The 24,656-nt window shown below is 33.3% G+C and overlaps 1 protein-coding gene across 2 annotated transcripts in view; it reads right to left on the reverse strand.

Moving 5' to 3' along the window:
• The window catches only part of LOC149902351 (semaphorin-2A-like), a 44,615-nt gene extending 20,173 nt beyond the window's left edge, over positions 1–24,442 (reverse strand). The window contains exons 1-2 of one of the 2 annotated variants that reach the window (XM_090110380.1): positions 24,219–24,442; positions 23,928–24,106 (exon numbers count right to left, since the gene is read on the reverse strand). In XM_090110380.1, the coding sequence (XP_089966506.1) occupies positions 23,928–24,066 (139 nt within the window). In that variant the 5' untranslated portion in view covers positions 24,067–24,106; positions 24,219–24,442. Of the gene's footprint in view, positions 1–23,927 lie in introns of both variants that reach the window. The other variant, XM_090110379.1, reaches the window with a different exon arrangement.
• Between the last annotated feature and the right edge of the window lie 214 nt (positions 24,443–24,656).

Raw genomic sequence — 24,656 nt, forward strand, 5'->3', positions numbered from 1 at the left:
AAAATTTACATTTAAATTAAATTAGACGTACTTATCGCTACTACTGACACCTGTTTGTAATTAAAAATTAATGAATAAGTATTATCGTATGTATACAATATAAAAAAAGTAAAAGTAAAAAGTAAAAAAAATATTTATTCTTTAAGACACATACATCAGTCATAATACATACATTATTACATAGTGCTTAATACAGTTTCTTAAAGAAAAACGTTAAAATACAGGAAATAGAATCATTGGTTCCCGCACTAGGCAATGCCTGTCCTGCGGGACCGTGAAATGTTTAACATTAGAATTTTATAAACAGAGCGGCGATTATGTTATGATAAATATTTAAAATTCAGATTTAAATTTAATACAAAAACATACTGCAGATTAAAAATTAAATTAGATTAAAAATTCATACAAACAATAATTAAATAAAAGTAAAAATAATATTAAGAATAAAAGGAAGGTCATAATATAAAAAAAAAAAATTGATATGATTTCATAGCAATAGTCAATAATTAGGCCTGTTTCATACCGATTACAATCACACTGGCTTAAACAAATGCCACAAGAAATATTCAAAAAAGTTGAAGACGAACAAATTGCTCAGTCTTAGCATAGTCCCAGGAAAGAAGCAATTTTGTTAGCATGTCTTTAGTTATGCAAGTATTTTTAGATAGGTTCAAGTGTCTGATTATTTTATTATGTAAGAGTGGCCACATATAATTAGGTGCACGTTTTGCAAAAGAGGTTTTTAATTTGGGAAGTGGTAAGTAATTTCGTCTGTTATGGGAGTCTTGTGTAGATGCAGTTGCTTTATTAATCCTGAGGACTGAATTTAAAATGAAAAGGCGTCTAACACTAAGAACTTTACATTCAGAATAGAGGGTCGACGTCGGGTAAATAAATGGTCTCTTTAACATGACTTTAAGAACAGATCTCTGAGCTCTTTCGAGTGTTATAAGAGCAGAGGATGGAGCAGAACCCCAGATCGATATGCAGTAAGTAATAATAGGTTGACATAATACTTTATAAATCCTCATAAGAATATTAAGACTTACTTTATTTCGCAGGTTCTTCATTATATATATTAATTTCCTAGAACGTTTAGCAGTAGCGTTGATGTGAGGTCGAAAGGAGAATCGTTCATCAATGATGACACCCAGGTATTTAGTTTCATGAGATACTTCGATAGAGACACAACTACAACATCCCGTGACATCAGCAGAGCTACTTATTGCACAAGTGTGTATGAAGAGAGGAGTGTTGTCTTTAGGCGCTGACCTAACAGTTTTATGAAATCTCAAAAATTTAGTTTTCTGTGTATTTAAGGTGAGGAGGTTATTATTTAGCCATGTTGCTACTTTTGCCAGGCCACGCTCAGCGGCCGTTATACAATTCTTCCACGTGGAACCATGGAAAACCAAGGCTGTGTCGTCTGCGTAACATATCATATCACCCTGATCAATGGATAATGAAAGCAAGTCATTGATGTATGCGAGAAAAAGAGTAGGACCCAGGATACTACCTTGCGGGACCCCGAAAGACACGTGTTCAGACCTACTCAGAAAGGAATCTATTTTAAGTTGTTGGGTCCTGTTTGTTAGGTAACTTTGGAACCAATCTAATGCACAGCCTCTAATTCCCATACATTCGAGCTTACGTAGCAAAATTGGTGTGGATACAGTATCGAAAGCCTTTTTAAGATCAAGGAAAACCCCTATGCAAGCCTTTCCTTTATCTAGGTGAGAAGAAACTAAGTTTGTTAAGTGGCTAACGGCATCTTCCGTTGACTTAGCTTTACGGAAGCCAAACTGGGTGTCAGCCAAGAGCTTGTTAGACTCTAAGTATTTGATCAGCCTTTTACTTACACAACGTTCCAGTATTTTAGAGAAGGTTGAGAGCAGAGATATAGGTCTATAATTACATGGGTCACTACGACTACCTTCTTTATGAATGGGTGTGATTATAGCGTTTTTCCATGGTTCTGGGAATACTCCCTTTGCCATACTTAAGTTAATTATAGCTGTGTGAGGCTCGAGGATGTAAGGTGCAATTGCTTTAATAAGACTGTTATTTAAGCCATCATAACCTGGACTGCTACTATTACTAAGGATATAGATTTGTGGAACGTATTTTTCATTCGTTATTAAAATATTCAATATTTTTGCTGGGTACAGAAACATTCAGGTTCACCTTTTAAATATACTTACATATTGATATCAAAAATCAAAACTTGTTTTAATTAATAATTATATATTAACTTTTGTTTAAATATATTTAGAAGCGTGCTGTTCTCATTCGGTCATCTGAATTTCGTAATAAATTAGTATGGTTGGGTTAGCAGCCGTGTTGTGTATGAATCATTGATTTATAGCTTTAACTGGTGTGGAGATAAGAACATTCTTAGTACCAACGCTTCAGAAGATAGATAATTCAATATTCAAAGATACTCCAATTCACTGAATAAATATTTTAAGGCGGAAGTATTATGTGGGTAAATCTTGTGCGGTTTTAGTATTATAGATATATGCACAGAATATCACCGAACTTTAAATACATTGCAAAGTCTGGTCACGTACCTACAAAATCCGACACTTGGCACAGTTCACATTCCCGCCACACTCCAACGCGCTTTTCTTATAATAGAACTTAAAACTTTTAATTACACTTATTCCTCGTTAAGCACATAAATTCTGTAATTTATATGTAATTTCATTGTTTCAATTGTTTGGCGACTTTAAATATTTGATTGCTTCAAGAAAAATCTGTTATTAATTAATATTTTATTCAATGAATTCTATCTACCTATTGCTAAAAAAGGGAGGCATAAAAATATTTAGAAAGTAAGATCTAAAATTAAATATTAAAGTTCTTAAATATTTTATATTTAGCTAGAAAAAATCATTTGATATATTATTAAAATGAACCTACGCACTATTATAATTTTTTTATGATTATTATAAAAGACCAGTTCAGTTGTGAAAAGAAAAATATACTTTACCGATGTTATTAAACGGGCGAACAAATGAATGAATTAGCATTTACAAATTCATCCAATTAGTAAAAACAGGCAAAAAAATCTCCTTCTATTTGACTAAATTTTAACAGAAGCAATAAGAACAAAACTGACAAATTTAAATGAAACTGAGTCGAGGTCCAAGTGGGACAATTTCTAAAGCGATAAAACGGGAAAGAAGCAGTATTTAAATTGAATACGCCGTAAATAAATGCCAAATGAGACAAAGAACTTTGAGGGAATTTGCAATCCAAATAAGAATAAAAAAGAGAGACGTATCTGAAATTAATTATATACGGATAAACTAGGCGACCCGTGTATTAAATAAGTGGATGAGTTTATGGGTTAACGTTAAAAAAATAAAATTAATGTAGCAATTTGTATGGCAATTATGATATTTCATTTCAATGTAATTCAATGAATGCACTAAAGTTGCGTCATTTTTGTTAACAACGATCGTTTATAATGCATCTCATTCTCCAGAGGTTATTACAATGAATAAAGCCATAACTTTATTATACAGCTAAACGTGGATAATAATTTATTATTCATTGTAATCTGATATATTTATCACCCATCATCTGACATCCGACGATGAACTCAATTCATTCGGGAAAAACAACAAAAAGCTTTTATAACTTCATTTCAAGTACATTAACTGAACTAACTTTTGTAATATTATTATTTCTATTTTTGATGCATAGTTAAATTAATCATTTTATTACTTTTGGTAATATAAAAATACATACAGTAACTCTTCCAAAACCAAATAGATTTCATTTTATTATTATTTATTTATTATTCATTTGCATGCATCATTTTTTTAATAGGCACTTTAGTTGATGGAATGCTTTAATATTTTTTCTTATTCTAAACAAAGTATAATAAATTTGGCCATTAAAAGGACCGAAATCAATAGATCAATACATGCTTGCAGGTCGGAATACATTTTATGGGAGTATTTATTACGGTCACTTTTACAGAAGTGTTTCGATCCTATAAGAAACGTGTTGTACGAGACGCAGAGGTAAATTTATAGTCTGTCCCATCACGACAGCACTGCGGCGAGTTTTAGCCAGGACGGAATGCTGACCGCTGGGAGTTGGGACTCCGAAATTGTTCGAAACTTTTGACGAGCCACTCGTTTTTGAAATGCTCCGTATTTTTCTTGAATTTCAAGTAAAACATACAATTATATAGCTATATGCTTTTTGTTGTTTTTTCAACATTGTTTTTTACCATAATATATTAAGCTATATGCAAAAATCGAAATAAAAATTTGTAGGTACATAAATGTTTTCCTTGTTAAAGCAAAACGTACAAACAAAATCAAAACATAAAAGTTGGACATTTTAAGCGCTCTTGTTCATATGGCGGTAAAGTGGAAGTAGTGTTTAAAACCAATATTATTTCAACACACAAAATGCAGCCAAAGTTTAGAAGGTTTTCACTGGGACTGGACGTTTAGCAAAGTTTAAGCAGAAGCAGCGGAGGCCATGTATATTCCACTATTCGAGCTTTGCATGTTTAATCCCTCTAAATAAATAAACAACAACCGTTCCGCGTATCGTTGGAAAATCCTGAAAGCAAATGTTAAATATATTTCGCCGCATAGTGTCAGCTTGTAAGCCAAATATTCATAATGTGTCTGCCTCTGAAATTGCACGTTTTAGTCTTATTAGTACGAGACTTATTAAAACGGGAGATTAAACGGGGTGATAAATAATATCCAACCTTTCATAAATATTAGTGGACAAGTATATTTACAATGAACGGAATTGGAACAGGGCGAAATATAGTATGAGATCATTGCTCATTGCATTGCAACTGGGTGATGCAAGAAACATATGTCGTGCTCTATTGATTAAGCCATTGTAGTCTTTGAAAACTGAACCATATTTATAAAAGCAATGTATAATGCGTTTGCATTCAGTTAATTGAACATTAATAGTTTCAATATGCCACACTCTTTGGTTGAAACATCGAAGATTTGCTACCAAAAATGTTTTATGAAAAAAAGTTATTTAAAAAATTAGATACCCCATATAACTATCAATAAACGTTAAAATTAAATGTTTAACGATAAATGAAAATAGGCGTAGCTCTTACATTTAAATGAGGCAACGTACCAAGCTGTGATTGATTTGGCCTGACGGAAATAATTTCGAGCTGTTTGAGATTCACGAGGGATCGCACTCTTGCCATTTACCTTTTCCGCGTCAACGTTTACTTTTACAGTTCTTGAAGCTATCCCGATGGCTTTTAACGGCATGAATTTGCCTTGATTTTATCGATATCGGAACTTTTTGCGTTTTATAATTATTTATTAATTTACTTAGTTAAATATTATATTCAAATTATCACATTCAGTTATCTTTCTCTACAAATACTTGACAAGTTAATTTAACAAGAATTTTTCTTAAAAGTCTACAAATTAATTTTACTAACTATGCATTATTGCACCCAACAAAGTAAAAATTTTATGACGGCCATTGTCCATAAAAGTATTAAATTGTTGTAATTCAGCAAATGCTTTATAAATTGAATGCGTTATTAATGAGAAGCAGTTGCAAGCTAGATGTTTATGATTGTGGTGGGATGAATGTAATTCCCTGGTGTGTTTCAATTAGGAGGACTCGACGCAGGCGCCGTCGGGACATCCACAAATGAGTCAAGATACTAACGTGGGACGTTAGACAATACTCCATATTTAGCTAATATGAAGCAGAGGGGCATTTGAATAAATATAGAGCAAAATATAAGATTTATCGCGTGGAATACATAAATTTACTATTGAAATTTAATTGTTCATCAGTTGGTGAACAAGTGAAATTAAACTAGTTTTATAAAAAAACGTGAGATACTATTACACATATTTATGAAATTATTATAATATACTGTATGTATGTACATTGCACCTTTAAAATGTAGGTACTAGGTATAACTAAGCTTTATGAAAATCTTACATTATCTACATATACAATTTATTATTCCGCATAATTAGCAAAGGTAGGGTGAGGAAACCTTTCCCTTCATCTATAGAATTTACACAATGCCAAAATTTGACCTTCTTTGTCACAAGGTAAGATGAATGCGCGTGTATCTCTTATAATGTGATTGCAATCAGAGCATACCTCAATAAATCTTATGATAGTAAACTCCAAGCGTTATTTAGAAAGTCAGGACCCGGTTTCCTTTCGGTGAGTATCGTAAGGCATGGATGGACAATTTATGGGGACATCGCCGTAACCCATTCGGTCTCAGCAGATTTACGATGTCAGTCCCTCACGAATACAATCACAGCCGCAGCAAACACGAACAAACAAGTGACTGTAATATATGTTTACTTTCAAAGAAAGTATTGACAAGATGGACCTTTGTATGTCCATGTTAATCGATTGTATTATAATACATTAATAAAATTTAGATTATATTTAATTTAGATTCCGATAGTCTAGCGTTGGAGTCCTCAGTCCAGTTTTAAATTTTACACTAATTATATACACATATTATATACATCATCATAATGTAAAGCTTATTTGATCACTGTAAATCTCATTTCGCGATACGCTTTATATATTAATTTATACAGTTAAGCATACTATGAAAAAATATTCTAAAGATATATTTGAGTCTACCAAAAACATCTAAGAAAATACTGCGAGAAAGAACCTTAGCAATTTAGACGGCAGGCGAATTTGCCACGTCACTCTAAAGGAAGGTGACTGACATAGAGTGAAGCTTACATACAATTTATTTAGACCTATGCCTAAAATATATTTTCAACTTCTTGATTTAGAATACAAAAACCCTTTCGAGATATCATCAAGAACATTAAAGAAACGCATTTCTTCTATACAATCGAGCTTATTAAGCTCAATTAATTATATTGGCATCTATATATCAATAAATAAATTAAATTAACAAGATGATTTAAAGGCGTGTCGCACATGCTATAAATGAGGCCACCTAATGCAAGTTAAATACAGGAGTCTGACGGCATGCTGGCCGCGGTTACCCGAACCCATTCGCTCAAAAGCAATTTCCCAACTCATTGTTCTAAAATTGACTCGCACTCTATTCCGCATCCAATTTTTACATGTCTATTTGACGATTTGTTTCAAAGATAGTATGACCAAAAATAATGTTTGAATTTAAAGGGACATACAAGTACAATATAAAACAAAAACGTGTTTCAATTTATTTATTAAAAGTCACAAAAAGCGCACAATAAATGGTAAAGTGTACGATTATTTAATCTGTCGTCTGCCTATTATTCGAAATAAACTAATCACCCGTAACAAAAAAGCTTTGAAACGTTCTCGTTACAAATTAAATAATTTAATTCAGAAGCAAACAATAGATTCGTTAAGTGTCAAGATTATCTGAAGATTGTATTTGATAGCTTTGTTCGTGAATATCCAATCAATTTTGCAGATAAATTCAGTCTGTGTTCTACGGGCCGACAACTTTGTTGTATAGGTGCGCTACAAGCTGATCGCTAGAAATACCTTAGTATAAACTATAAACCGTATTCACTCTCCGGCAGATGCCTTAAATTAATTTTGCACTGTGATCGGTGAGCCGAGAGATGAGCGATATCATTCAAATCTTGAGCCCATCTACGTGCTTTATGACGTGCCTGGAGTCCCAACTTCCAAGATCAATTTATATGATAGATAGGTACATCGAAGACCTTCTAAATGTCAATTAGATTAGAAAATATGAAATATCCAGATTACTATTGAAATATCACCTATCGCCATGTAATAGCTATTTTTAGTTTTTACCTAAGTAATATAGTAGTATACCTACTACGTAAAGAGAAAAATAATGTCAAGATCGAAAATTAATAAAATCTTTAATAGTATTTATTATTCAGTGTCAAAAGTCACAAAATCATTCGAATTGAACGCAACAATACTGAACAAAAGTAAAATCAATCACTCAATCGAAATATTACAACAATAAAATATTATGAAAAAATGTTCAGGATACATAGATTAATTCAGTTACGTGATAAACGATGCCGCTTAATCGTTCTTTGTTTATTTTATCAAAAACAATCAGAAATAAGCCGTTGTTCCGGCGCGGAGCGACGCAAACGCCCGACGACGGAAGCTCGACCAACACTGATTAATGAGCTCACTTCACCGACTTGAAAATGAACCTATTACTTAACGGACTTATCGTCGGAGAAAAGAAACTTCCCTAATTGTCGACTTTTAGCCCGGGAAGGTTCTTATACAAGTGCGTATAAAAAAGACAACATAAATTTACGAGCACGTAACTAACTTTATTTTATCTGCAGATATCTACCGACTGCTAGTCGAAGCTTAATATCTAAGCCTTCGTTCAAGCAAATATTTGTAGAATTTAGACAAACGGGCTGCCATATCAAGACTGATAGCTGTGATTGTTCCGTTCTATGGATAGATGTATAGGTATAGGCAGCCGATCCTATCGACAATGACCTGACAATTCATTATGCAAGAGTCAAGCTCAGAACGTTCTCAGTATCAATTAGACATCAGCAATTTACATTGTATTTATTTTAATTAAGCTTCGCTCGAGTGCCTAATGTTGCAGTAATCGCTTCATTGAGTTCATTTGCATAGATCGCTAGTTATTATTGGGCGAGGCATTCTATTCTTATTGACCGTAGCGCAATAATGTTTGCCCTTAATGGACAATAAAGTGTTTGGATAAAATCAAATATATGTATATACAAATTACATACCTTGCTATGTCGTTAAAATAAAAAATCAGAAGATTAAAGATCTTAACTAAATACACAAGTTATTTTATTAGATAACTAGTGGTCCGCCCCGGCTTTGCCCGTGGTACATATTTTGCAATAAAAGGTAACCTATGTCCTTTCTCGGGTATCAAAATATCTCCATACCAAATTTCATGCAAATTGGTTCAGTAGTTAAGGCGTGATTGAGTAACAGACAGACAGACAGAGTTACTTTCGCATTTATAATATTAGTATGGATTATTTCTGTTTAATAATCCTGTACAAAATTAGAAAATTAAAAATCATTTTTTTGTTTAATTTAATTGCGATAGTAAAAACCTTTTTAAAACACTAGAATACACAAAGCAAAACGCACAAACATATCAAAGAATAGAAACATGTAGGCAGGATGCAATCAAAGTTGCAAGTTTGAAACGGATTTTTATGAACAATTATTATTTTCAAAGCGCTAGAGGTGAAAGGCTGTGGTGCATCATGCAGTTGGCTTGCTACCAAAATGTATCAAAGCCAGATTTATGCAGAGTGGCGACGAAGGCTGTGATGCTATCGCCGACCATTGCTTTCTCACTGTATTGTATTAATGTTATTTCCAGGGAATCGACTATTTACATCATTATCATTATTGTTTTAGTTTTACCATGGCATTTAAAATCTTCATATAATCATAAGGTGAGTTTTTAGGGAAGAAATATATATAAGCACATAGGTACCTATATTTAAAATAGGAAATCTCATATACTTAACAAAGTGTCGAAAAATAAATACAAAATGCCAGTAAACAGTTAAACTATTATACACACAAATGACACAATAAAACACTTTTATCTTATTAAAAACTAGCTGTTGCCCGCGACTTCGTCCGCGATTCGGTCGTTTTTCGTCATTCGTCATAAAAAAAATACGTGACACTTTATTTTTGAATGTTCTTAATTGTCTCTTATAAAATTTAACTACATTAAAATTGAATACTCTGATAAGAAAATCTTAAAATCATCGAAAATCATAGACATCGAATATCTGAGGAAAACATGAATGAATGTGATTTAAATTCTACATTTCTTAGTAATTAAAATAATAATCTAAATTAAATGTAGATTAACAGTTTGAGCGCACCATTATAGAATATGTACCTAAGTAATAAATTACGTTAGTTTACATAGTAACTTTACTAAAAACACGATGACTTTCTTTCGCGCTCGGTACCACAAACTAAGCATGTTTGTGGTACGTGGCCCGCGTCACTTTACCCCCCACGAGTTCCCCTCCGTTGCTATGCGAAAATACATTCGTCGCCCTACTGTAGGAAAAATTGTAATACTGTGGCCTGGGCGTTATAACACGCTCAGGGAATTCCTGAGTGCTGATAGACTTCCGTCTATCGGCATTTATACCAATTTTATATTAATATCACCATCTTGAGGAAAAGCTTCTAATGTCGATTTAAAACGCATATATACGGATTAACCTGATGAATTAACATGTTCTAAAATTGTGAAATGAGTTCAGTTTTAAATTCGAGAAATATTGATTTCTTGTATTCGATTATTCGTCGTAGTCGAATACAAAATATATTTAAAGAAACTTAGGTTGGCCTTCAGGCAAAAGGGATCCTATCAAATGATAAACTTGACCTTGTATCTTAAAAGTAAGAATGAAAGGAGCATCTGATAATTGTTGAGCACCAAAGGATCATTTAAAACGCAATACTATAAGAGCTAATATTGTCTAAGAACTGTTTAGATTGCACATGTTCCTCTAAAACTTAAAAGTAGTGATTTCAAAGGTTCCGGCGTATCTTCAAACGAAAGCCGACTCCTTACTCCACTTTAAAGCATTACAAAAAGAACATACTACGTTAATATCGCCTATACAGAAGATGATCTGTAGGTAATCAATTGTGAGGTTATAAGCAAACCCACTTTTATATTTGTCGGACCACACCACCGAATTTGTAGATTGATCTTCTATGTTTACCTCTAAGTCATTAAGACTATGTCGAAATCTGTCTGCAGTAAGACGGGCCTCTCGCTATTCGTCCGTTTCAAGAGACCAATAGTTTCAATTCTTAATCTTTCATTAAACAAACTTATTAATCGTTCTTGTCTCAAATAATGGTAATATTCGCGTCCCTACTCTAGTCATTGCTTATGCTCATGTTCATCTTCGAGAGATCGAATAATATTATGGTGCACCCTATTATTTGTCAAACGGTCTTCATATTGAGTAAAAGTTTCAGATTCTCGAGATAAAATATGACGATCGTGATCAGCTGTGAGACGTAATTCCCTCTCAGTGAGGGTTTCGGTCTCACGGGATAGTACAATATGCCATTTGCGATCAGCTGTGAGACGTTATACCCTCTCAGTGAAGGTTTCGGTCTCACAGGATAGTACATGCCGTTCGCGGTCAGCTGTGAGCCGCAATTCTCGTTGTGAAGCGGTTTCAGGTTCGGCATAACACATGTTGTTTTCGGTCAATAGTAAGCCTCTTATCTCTAACGATCCTTGAGAACTCTTATTTCTCATTTTCTTAACTTTGCTCGAATTTCGATATAAAGATTTTTTAGGTGGCACTGATGCGGGTGAATAAAAATTAAGTTAAAGCCTGATTCCCACGACATGTTTGCTTCACAAATCAGTAGCAGTTTCAGTAGAAAAAAATTAGCAGGTGTTATTATTATCGAGAAATCGAGAGAAACCATTTTTTTCTCTTAAAAGCTCCCCCCCCTCCCACTTCCCGAACTCCGATTGACCGTAATTTATTTTTCCTTACATTTTTATCATATCCTTTTCTAATGGGTTTCATCCTACTGCGATTTTTTTTTGTTTCAAAAATTATCTACCCTGGTGTATAGGTAAATTTTCCACATAAAATGTCCTTTAAATTATGTCGTATTATATTTTTAACCCCCGACGCAAAAAGACTGGTGTTATGTGTTTACCGCTATGTATTTCTGTGTGTGTGTGTGTCTGTCTATGGCACCGTAGCTGGCTAACAGGTAAACCGAATTAGATGCGGTTTTTTTGTTAGGCAGAATATTTTCCGACGCTGGTTCTTAGATAAAGTGTATCAAAATTGGTTCATCCACTTATTATACCTACATAGGGGTAAAAGTGGGAATGAAAAAAATGAAAGTTATAATTTATTTTTAAAGATCGTCGGGAAGTTTATGAAATTATTTATTCCTTTTTCTATACACTTTTCTTCGTCTAAACGGTTTAGTTACGTGCTCTCTCTCTCTTCAGCCTTTAGTTACGTGCGTGAGACAGGAATCTAATTTGGATTTGTTGCTGGATTTGATTAAGCTGATCAGTGGCTACACCATAGATTATTAAAAACACCCGTTTAAGAAAGGAAGGAAATAGAATTTGCTCCTCTCCCCCCCCCTGGTTCCTAAAAAACATTATGACATAATTTAAAAGAAATTTTACGTAGAATTAGTTAGGCATTTCTTTTTCGATTTTCGATATTATATACTAATCATAATTTTTAATTACATTATGTAGTAACTATTTGGTATAGGTTAGGCATTTCATTTCTTGATTTTCTTTAATAATTTGGTACGTAAGTTTTTTAGCTCAGTTTAGTAAGAAATTTTAATTACAATTCTTTTAATTATTTATGGTAAAGTCCGGTCGCGGAGCAGGAAGAATTTCGTACATTTACCTGTTATTACCTGTTACTGTCACTCCCTTGTAAAAATAATGTGTCTTGCTCGCACAGGTGCAATGACCGCCGTCCTTAGGGATTGTAAACCTTTAACCTGAGAGCGTAAGGTTTGTGTTTGCTTGATTGGTGTCAGGTGTTCAATTATGATTTTGTGAATTCAAAATTTATAAGAATAAACCTCAAACTCTTTATGTCCAATCAAAATCCGCCTAAGTCGAAATCGCGTGTTAGAATAACGTATTTCTGTAATATTGTATGTACCTACATAGTAAATTATTTTTTGAAAAATAAGGTCATAACGAAGTTTCACTTCTTATGTGTGTACACGCACACTTTTTTTTATATAATATATCGTTGTTATTGAAAAAGTTAAAATGTAACTAACTAATAAGTATTGTAAATGAATAGAGGACGTAAAAAACATTTTCTCCTCCAAATATTTCATGTAAACTGCACTTCATTCAAAAATGTTTGTGACCACTGTCAGTAGGTAAAGAGGTCATTGTACGAAATTCTTTCTGCTTCGCGACCGGACTTTAGTACGTATTTACTCAATAATTGTATCTTAAGTAGTAATTCATCATGGGCGTAGCCACGGTGGGGCTGGGTGGGGCGCTTACCCTGGCTTTGATCTGGTAGGTACTAATTGTGAAGGGGAGTGGGCGTGGGCGTGGGATTGGGACTGAACGTGGCATATGGCGTGGGAGTGCGAGTGGGCGCGGGAGTGGGAGCATGAAAATAAAAATGATTTTTTATTGTTGCCCCACCCTGAGCCCATGGTCATAGGTCCCATAGTCACTATTCCACGCGAAAGAAGTCGCGGGGACAGCAAGTAGACAAATATAATCAGGAAGCTTTGAACTCCTAAGCTCAACCATAAAAGATAGACATTTATGATGTCGGGAGATATTTTTTATATAATATGGAGAACATTTCTTTCATACTTGATTTCTGTGTAGCTTTAACCATTAAGATACACGCATTAAGAACGCACACGCGACGAAAGCTTAAAAATGGAGTTGCTGCTCTGCTCACGAATATGAAAAATAATAGTTATTTAGGAAATATATTTCATGTGCAGAATTGACCTCTACAGATTTAATATAAGTAGGTATACATATATTTAGATTCCAATTTCCATGTAACGTTAAATTCGACTATACAATAACTAACAGACAACGCAGGTTACTCTCGTTTCCGTAAGTTGAGGCGGCTACATATTCGGTCCTAATAACATGACTTTTTGTGAACGAAACGACAGCGCGGTTTAATTCGATGGCAACACCATCAGAAAAAAGGAAATATTTTTAACTTTGAAAAAATATTATGATTTACACTATTATTAATACTATTTTAACATTAACACAAAATATAAGACTGTGAGTGTGTAAAAATAAATCCAGCTAGTTTCACATCACACTTATGTTTATAATTAGGTATACGACATGAAAATATATTAATTACCAAGCAATAATCATACAGATAAATACTGAACAAAAGTATTAACAGTCAAAGTATATTATTACTAACAACATGTAAATGATGAAGGAATAATAATTATCAACGAACTAACCTTTTTGTATTAGAGTCCCGCCTCGTGATCGAATTATTAAAACACGAAGATTGTTAAAAATGTAACCAATGAACACAATCAATATTAGATTAACTGTAATGGTGTCAAGTTTGACTTAAAATAATATACATCTACCCTCACTTTTAAAAATGTAGTATATTCACACGAATTATAAGCGCACCTTATAGGGAAGGGAAGATTTATTATGGGTTAAAGAGTTAAATAAATAAATAACATAATTATATTTAAATTATTAATTTTTAACATTGTGTTCAGTAGTGTTAACATGTAAATTGATTTGATTTTTACGAAATCTCATAGATGGCGCTGAATCAAATTTGTCTTTATAGTACTAAGATTCATTAAACAGTTTCTCTGCCCAAATTACGTAAATGACGTAGTTTTTATAGTGTAAAGCTAGATAATAGCATGGCTTACTCAAAAACAACATTTAAACATGAGTCTTTAGATTGTACGCTGTCGTAGTACACGGAATACGTAAGAAAAGTAAAGGTTCACAGCTCCTCCCCCGGAGGTGATAGCATGATAATATGTTTAAAAAAACCTCACTCGACCTGTTAGTAATATTTATGCAAAATTTGAAGTCAATCTATGCAGTACTTTTCGAGATTAGCTCGGACAAACATACAGACAAACAGACAAACAGACAAACAGACAAAAATTCTAAAAACTATATTTTTGGCTTCTATATCGATTATAGATCATGGAATATGTATTCTTTTAAAAAAATATTCAATGTACAGTTTTGACTTTCCTACGATTTTATTATATGTATAGATGAGAGCCTGTGATAAATTATCTTTTTTCATCAGATGTTTAAATTATGCGTTTATCATTTAGGTACGTTTACAGAGTCCCATGGGATTAAATTGAAACGACTGGAGCGGTGCCAGCTCAGAGCAAACACGCGGTGAACTTTCGTCTATTTCTATAAAGACATAAAATTAGCAGCTATAAAGGCAAAACATTTGACTTTATAGCTGCTTTTTATATAAAAGATTTTGCTGTTATCATATTTGGTTTGGCAGATTTTATTCGAGAGGTTAAAATTATGTTACCTACTGCTTATTTTATTTTATGAATTTAATATTTATCTACCATATTTTCCGGTGCCATGTAGAGCACTCTCAGTTATTATTACTTAGTAATTGCAGCTGGTAATAAATATTTCTTAATACAAATATTTACAACTCTTTTGTATTGCACTGAAATCTCTGAGATTTGTATCTTTTGTCTTTTGATAAATACCGTAATAACTAATATCGTGCAGCTTCCACATGACAAATGTTTCTCTAGATATTGTTACCAATTAGGAATTGCACCATGAATTGCACTCTTCGCAACAACTCGCGTAACAATTAAAAATGGGCGAGATTTTAAATTTCTCTCAAATTACATAACTAATCCAAACCTCTATAATTTTTAATCATAAAAGAATATGAAAATAAAACGGCTGAATTAATTAGATAGGTACCTATCTATATCTATACTAATATTATAAAGAGGAAAAGTTTGTAAGTATGTATGTAAGTATGTATGTATGTATGTATGGTTTTCACGCAAAAACTACTGGACCGATTTCAAAAATTCTTTCACCATTAGAAAGCTGCATCTTTACTGAGCAACATAGGCTATATTGCATTTTCAAAAAAATTAGAGATCCTTACCAAAAATGCAATAATGTAACCCAAGGTGTAAAAAAATCCTCAATAAAACTTCTGTCATCGCGTGCGCTGCGGAATCTATTGAAGATAGAACAAAAAAATGTTCTACAGTATTATAGAATGGATCAATATCTACAAGAAAGTCCGCGATACCATATGTCCATCTTCAGTAGTTATGTTACTACAACAACTTTTTTACGTTTTCAAAGTAAATAGAAGTGCCGACAGTAATCAAACCATGTTATCCATACACATAATATATTAATCCTTATCCCATTAAATGATGTTTTATTATAGACTGTTTCAATACCAGCAAAATACTTTTTAAATGAAAAGAATTGGATATTCCATTCAAAAGACAGAAAATAGTAGGTATACTGTTCGAGCAGGCCGTAGTGCGGGGGTCACGGAGGAATTCTACCAATATGCGTCTTGACGGAACACAGTGGGGTTTTGGTCGGTAGGAATCCGACATAACCCACGGCCCCTCCCCTGGAGGCCGTGGGTATCTATGAAAGATTTCCCCACTAAAACAAAAAAAAAAAGGCCGTAGTGCGGGACGGGCTAAAGGTGATTTTCATGTCCGACCTATAGTAGACTTTTCACTGTAAAGATATCGCTATCTATGCGGGTGAAACCGCAGGGCATTGCTAGTAACCTATATGACAGAAACAATAGTAATTAAATGCGTGTAAAATTTTAATGACATCAATATCAATATCTAGATTTTAATTATAACTTTATGAATACCTAGACAGTAAATTAAAACTATATTATCATTACAGTGATGTGAAAATCTACACTCTTTGACACAATATATTCAAAGATACTATAAATTAATCAGCTTATACGGTATTAAAACATTTATTAAGCAGAAAAATAAAATAATCCATAGTGATTACTGATTGTGATTGCCATTGATCTCTATTCGTGTTTAAAAGAACCCTTCATAAGTAGAAACAGAGTAAATTATTTTTCAATAGGTAGGTACTTACCACTACAATTTGTAAATTCGTTGGTACAATAATGTTGAAAAAGAATTTAAAAGTGTTTTTTTTTATAATATTATTTACGTTCGTGATATTGACTAATGCTCTATGATTTTTGTTTATAAACACTCAATTTTTTTTTCTTAAACTTATTTCCCAAAGATCCATCTTTCGAAAAATATCTGATAATATCTATAATAAAGTACAATAAAGACTATTTCAGTAATCATTAAAAAAAAATTTGTTGATTTCACCGACACCAACAGTCACATAACATACAACAAGCTAAAGCTAAGCTCATTCAATATCGAAGACATTGTAATCTTCAGACATTGCCTAATAAATGTCTCGGTTGAATGAATTTACATTGAATAGAAGAAATATGCGTTCTCAGATTTACGAAGAAACAACTATCTTACATGTCGCACTAGATCCCCTTATCACTTCCGACAGATTACCGAGATTTTGTTCAATAGAAATAAAATATCCACAAATGCGGTACAATAGCATTTTGGTATCTCACTTTTTGTTATGTAACAATACAATAACACTATATATTTTACGTTGTATAAAAAATTTAAGTCCTCGGTAATGTTGGAATTCAATGAAGTTTAAACACCGTAATAACTTTGATACCTATATATATTGATCATAACCTGATCTAAGCTTTATTTAAATGTTCAGGTATAAAGCGATTACGACAAAATATTTAGGTACCATGATAATTTCAGTGTTGTATTACTGAAGATATATTAGTATTTATTATATATTTATAATTTTATGTCATTGTTGGCATTTTCTTGGAATTAAGAGGTTGGTATTGTATCTCATTAGAAGTTAAATATCGATAGGTGCAACTTGCAAGGAATTAAAAAAGCCTTTAATTTAATTGTCCGTCTCTAACATCGGAAGAAACTTAATTGAAAATCAATCCACAATCAATCTGTAAAAAAATCTTATAACAAATGTAGGTATCGAAAAGAAAATCTGCGTAATGAACCCTATTCTTTATTTGATTCAGAATCCGTGGCTCCTCTCCAAAGTCCAATAAAATAATTTGATTTCCTCTTCAGTGAAGCCTAGTAGATTCACTCATTTGACTTTATTTGTTCCGTTTGTTTCTCATGTACTGGTTGGAGCCCGTCCAACAGTTTTACACAATCATTCCACTCAACTAAGCGTCGCCATAAACACAAGCCGGCAGGTATGAATTGCACAAAAAATTGGAAATAATTGCCGCTCTGACGTTTGCCGCGTTGATGGTCGTATCAATTTTTAATTTCTCGCGCCTATTAGTTTCGTTTTTTTTTACTGTATTGTTAAATTTGATATTAAAATATCTCAAAAATAATAAAGCTTTGGTGTTTACAAATTAAATACGTCACAAGTTTTTTGTTTTCTAAAGATAGTCACCAAAAGTTAAATAAGAATAGAAAAATATATTTTTGTTTGGAGTAGTTTTAAAGGGGAATAATTGTTCTTTAAATGAGTAGAAGTTCACTATAAAACAATAAACCTAAGATTAAACAATGAGTTATATGCTGGTAACGGGTTATATTAGTAGTAGGTACGTATGAGAGACAGAATTTAACGACTTGTTGTTAAGTTTGTATTGCAGTTAAATATACCTTCGCGTCTCTATATATATTTCGCGTATTACTTCTTAACAACCTGTCAAAGACAAGACAATCGAAACCACAAAAGGTGTCTGAAGATAACGAAGCATTCACAAACGACAAGCTATTCATTTGTTAAAGTAAGCCACGTGTGAATAACATTCATTATAGTTTATAAAATTACAATGTACTGAGGAACATAAGTCTCTCATAATTCCTCTCTAAGAGGTGTCAGATAAGCCTAGTCAACCCGTACCTAGTGCCTCTTCAATGAGTGTCATGTCGTCTGTCTTATTTGTAGACACAGAATGATGTTTGAATACATTTTACAATATACAAGCTGTCATGTTCAGTACATATACTTTAATTATGCCTGTGATGCCTACAATAATTACATGATTGTCTATTTTAAATGTAATTTACCTACTTTGTAATTTACCTACGAAAATTCGTGTTTCCACAACTATAACGATTTCTAAAAACTGAGTTAAACTTTAGCACTTTCGCATGAAATATTTAATGAAAATGTTAACATCAAGGGATATTTCTCCCTTTGAAACCCGAGTACTGTGTAATTCTATTAGAGTGCGAGCTCAGTGATTTATTTAGATAGAAGGTTGAAGCCGCGTCAGTCAACTGCTGCATGTCAGTTCAATTTACTAACCTCGGCGCGACTGCTTGCGACGCCACACGCCCAATAAAGCCCGTTTAGCACGGCACAGGAAATCCCTTAACGATTCCGTGCAATATTGGTTCAACTTTACTTGGATTTCACTGTAAACATTCACCAAGGACGCTTTCAATTAGAGCCGAGCTGTACTGAGATTAAATAAATGTGAATTTGCATTTACTTCAAGAAACTCTCGAGTTAAATGTGAATACGTAAAGAATCGCTTAAAATTTATCATGCAGATTAATATCGTCTTAGATAAATGGCCCCCATTAACACGGTATGATCTTTTACAGGCGCAAGTATTCTAATACTGTATGCGAATATTCTTTATAAGCAGGACGTTATTATCGCTGCTAGCGCGAGTATATGTTAAGGGTGATTTATAGCAAATTTTCTCGAGAAGCTACAATTTTACTACGTGAAAATGTGAAAATTCAAAAGCTTCTTTAAAATTATTGCGGCTAACAATAAACTTGATTTATGACAACTATCTCGTGTAAGTATGACCTGTTTCTTCATAATTACGTTCTTAAAGGACCGTATATTACACGTAAATTTTGGTATATATAAAATGTTTTAAGATTGGTTTCGAATATGGCGTGCTTTTTAAATCGAATGGAGTTAATAGTTTGATTATTTGGCAATAGACAAAGTCTGTACAACTGAATAGTGATCAGTGATCACCATTCAACCGTTAAACTTCATACAATACACGTTTAATGTACCATAGCATAGTAGGTAGTTTTTGTGTCCGATCAGATATAAATACAGCCAGCCGCCCACGGATAGCGGTACAGAATATCGAATGGAGGCTTGCAGTAAATACATTCAAATTAAAGAGAGATAAGATCGAGTGAACTGTCAGAACGATTGCTTTACACGATCAACGACCACACGCTAAGATGTATAGTTGTGTTTTATGATACCGGTATAATGTAAGTGCTATTGAAACATAACAATGAAGCCCACTAAATAATGTGAGAAGTAATTTGTAATATCTATTTGTTACGTTCATAAAGTTACAAACATTGAGATTATGAGATATATGTTTTTGTATTTAGGAAATTTTTAAAGTAGTCCGCACGGTATATTATGCGCTATGACAAAAGCGTTTACCAAAGCAAAGAATAGAGGCAGATCGCGTGTATTACCTATTAATTAACAACACCCCCATTACTGTTTTGCTTACAAAATGTATCATGTTATTACTTAATTGTAGTGTATGATTAATTAGCCGCACAATTTCATTTTCTAAATTCGTTACATATAACCGGTGACGATTAACCCGTCAGCCGTTGGTGACATGCGCTAATCAACCACATTTCCCGCCCTGAGCCCTGACACACGAGGACCCACTCCGCCCTACGTGAGATTAGATTAAACAATTAGATTTATAGCTTTTGGTCTCTGCTCGTTTCATTACAATGACCGTGAATTGACAGGTATCTCCATTTATATTAGGCAACCGACAGCTGCGAGACCAAGCATTAATAAAGCTGAGTTAGAGCAACAAATAATTATATGAACAAATCTTAGAAATTAATATAATAATCAATCAAACAAACAACTCTATGAATATCAATTACCTATACTCATTACAAATTCTATAAATAAAATAACAATAAATAAAAAAATAATAGATACCCGTCATATGCAAATAAGCGGCGTTAAGTTCCAAGACCATTATGGAAATTCCGATGAAATGATGTAGCACCGACATTATAATAAAACTGTGAAACTTGTTTAATAGTTCGATTAAAGTTACTCGTTTATGGCTCAATTTAGTTGAGTCGCGCGCGGGAGAGTCGATTACCTGCGCGAACGCAGGCGCGCGGCGAGCCGGTTTGCAGTGATGCCTGCCCCCTGCCTCTCCGCAGCGGGCAGACAACTGGAACCGATCGCACACACAACCCTTTTTTTTTAAGGCTAGTGACGCACGACCGACTCGAATCGCCTGCCAGCCGTCTTAATCTTTTATAGGTAGTTATTCAAAATCAACTCTACATATCCTGATTTAAAAGACGTTAACGTTTTATGGTCTGTTTTCACACTGAATACAGATAAATTACAGATTTCAGACGACTTCTGACATAAGCTTCTTATACATAAATATTAACTGCAACAAAGGTTTTGTAAAGGTAGCAAAGACTAGATAGCTATTAATAATACAAATCTATTTAATGAAAACCTACATAATAATACGTACCTATATAAGTTCTTAAAAATCTTTATTAGCTTGGATAGTCTATGTCATGCCTAAAATGGCTTCTCACGATTCATCTCCTTAACGAATCTGTTATAAAAAGTAGTTAAGCGACAAAGAGATCTCACACAATCTATGAATTACATATTATTTTGCTTCTAAAATTGTTTTATTGGAGGTGCGAAATTTAATATTTTAACAAAAAATAGGACTATTATAAATGAGCTTTTTCTTCTAAACGTTGCATTTTATTAAAAGTCGTGCTAAATAAGGAAAGAACATTCACCATTACGTTTAACGTAAAGACATGAATAATCGTAATTTGAAAATTCTCCCGTATCTAAAAGCGTATTTTTACGTAGACGTGTCAATGTCAGGAATGCTTGTTAACTCGCTAATGATGGCAAATTGTCCTCATCTCGCCTATAGATGTCCAAGAAGAATTCGGCTTTTGGTATTCACTGCCTTAAATTAAATATTATATAGGCATGGGAAATGGGAATACATTTAATTCAAATATGCGAGCTTTGCCGAAAATGGAGAGTCCGATTAAATTTTGGTATGTACTACCTAATGCATTTTTATATTAGTCATAATAAAGATCTATATCATAATATTGACTTAAGTATTGACTTATCATCGCTATATTATCTTTTGTATTTATACTAGTATGAGCTTAATGCGGAGTGCAAAATAAAAATGTCTCCAGAGATATGTAACAAGAGAATCATAGCAAAGGTTTAAAAAACAATTCATAACATATTAAATTGATGTAAGTACAATGACCACGTAATAATCAATTCCTTTATCCCACGAAAAGCCACCAATGAAAAGAAATCGCAAAATTATTGCTTCCACCGAGACCCTCATACATTGAAATTGCTTATTCAGACTTACGTTGCAAATGTTTTCTCAAAACAATCTACTTGTGCCGTATTTGCTGTTACAACGGTACTCAGAAATATTGAAACAATGCCTCTGATTGGAACTCGCGTTGGGTGGTCGATACACATTAAATATTACTTGTACATAAATATCTGTGATCGGTTTGATTTCGATATAGAAAAGCTCTTCAATAATTTTTGAATTTAAAAGAGTCAATTACTTATGCCAAAGATTCGCATAGCTTGTGTTCAAACGTTATGTTTTACAAATATTGTCTTAATTTGATATTGTTTAATAAGAAAAAAAAATATGTATAAATATAGAAAGTAGGTATAGGTATGTAGAGCGAACATATTCCCAAACTTGCCGTGCTTGGGCTTGCTTGCAGCTTGGTACTTGTAAGATATTCTTACAATTGTAAGAACAGTGTAAATGAAAAGCTGTATTTGTTTTATTTTATTCATCTCACGCGAATTTTGAAAAACACATTTCAATTTAGTGTTATAATAGTCTTTTGTTCTACAAAAAAATGTTTAAATAACATAAGTTGCATCGATTGAAAGCATACTGTAATCTATAAAAAACATAGGAGTAAAATATGTTCATAAGTAAATTTCAAGGATTACTTTTTCACTGTGAAGCGTATTTCTAAGCTTAACCGTCACATAAGTGCTGTAGGTGTAACTTACTGATAAGAACATGAACCATAGAGCATGGTACTAGAATGTGACGATAAAGGCTAACCAAGCCGTGTTCTATCGTAGGATTTGTAGTTAATAGGTTAGAAATTGTTCTCAATGCGGTCATGTGGTATCCCACTCATAGCTGTGTATGACAACGGATTGGCCGGAATAAACGCAAGTTTGCGTGTGTCATAGTGTTTGTTCCCTTCCCCTTATGTTAACTTTTTAAGATTATAAATCACTTGTTATGGTTACTTTTTCATTAGTGTAATTGGAATTTCATATTGTCTATGTTTAAATTTTTTTTAAATACTTTTAGAAAACTTTCAAATAGGTATCCTATCTGTTTTTTAAAGGCGGCGCATGAGCATCGCATTTTAAAATTAACGCTTATAGAATGAAAAGGCTATGAAGAAAGTTAAAATCTTAATAAATAAAAATTAAGTTTTGTTTGTTGGATTATTAAATTATTATTGAAAAAATTACAAAAATACGAGAATCGCGTTCGCGGCGAGAAGCTTATTATTATTAAGATTTTAAAGAACGTATGTTTAACTAAAATATTTTCTGTAACCACAGAAAAATATACCTGATGCAACTAACCGTAAAAACATTATTGATTGAGTTAGGTTGTTTGTTAATTAGGTATTGATTTCAAATGAATGATTTCGGTTTTAAAAAATATTTTTTATCACATAGGTATATAATTAATAAAACTAAACGTTATATTTAATATTTATACTTACACTTATAGATGTTAGGTACTCACATGCTATGCGTTAGATAATAATAAATCGGTTAAGAAAGTATTTTTGTACTTTTAAATAAACATATTGTATCGTTTAGGTACTATGTCAAATATTGTAAATTTGTAACCAAACTTACAAAATAATATGTAGGTATAATAGGTACTTAATTGAAAAATTAGCTGTTCAGGTAAATACATGAGTCATGAAACCCACTTTAATAATGTTGTCGTTAAATATATAGATAGCGTTATCTCCTAATTAAACATTAGATAAAAACCATTAATACCTACTGTTTCATAAACGCGCGAATGCATTATTAATATTTTAGACAGTTCAACAAACTTTAAGGTAGGTATGATCTAACTACAAACCACTGATAGCAGTTATTTTGGTATGAAATAGAGCATTACTCATAATGTTTTTTAACGAGTTACCTCTATGATGCCGGACTCGATGATGAGACACAGGACGACAGCATGGCTGTTCCTGGTAGGTGGTCCAAGAATCGGCCAACACTGATCCCAACACGGCCCACACCAGTCCTGCAATCCACTGCCTCTGACCTCCAGCCATCCCGCCGTTACCCGCCGGGGCACATTCACTCGATTAAGCACTATGAACCAAATCCAACAACTGTATATTCAATACGACTGCGTATTGTATGCGTTAAATCAACAAACTATTCCGGAAATCTTTAACAATGTTTGTCTATTTACATTACGCACCTAAATCGAGTCCCGGTAAGATTACGCTTCCGTTCGAATTGAACTGCGTTTAATCGGCAGCAGCGCCCAGTCTTACATTCTCATAGTGGGATACGATCGCTCCATGAGCGTCGAGTTTGTTAACATCGACTGATTTATTTGTTTGGAGAGTTGTGTCGCGATCGCGGTAGCGTACTCTCGCAGAGGTGGCGGAGAAGCGACGTGCGCCGCCGACATCGCGATACCGTGAACTGAAACTCGCTCGCTTTCAAACTGAGTGCCTCGTTACTACGCTCAACTCGTCGAGAGACAACGGCTCTACCGAACTTAGCTTTTGCCTTCAGTGAATCCTTCGAGCTAGACAAGGAAAGAGCGAATCAAAAGCTCACCGCGAAGCTTTAGCGAATGGGAAGTCTCGCTCGCTTCACACGCTCATGGAAAAGTTGTAAGTTAAAAACT

The sequence above is a fragment of the Colias eurytheme genome, chromosome 15 (assembly GCF_061535395.1).
Source record: "Colias eurytheme isolate Ceu_HAF_F1 chromosome 15, ilColEury1 Martin Lab GWU primary, whole genome shotgun sequence".
Classification (NCBI taxonomy): Eukaryota; Metazoa; Arthropoda; class Insecta; order Lepidoptera; family Pieridae; genus Colias; species Colias eurytheme.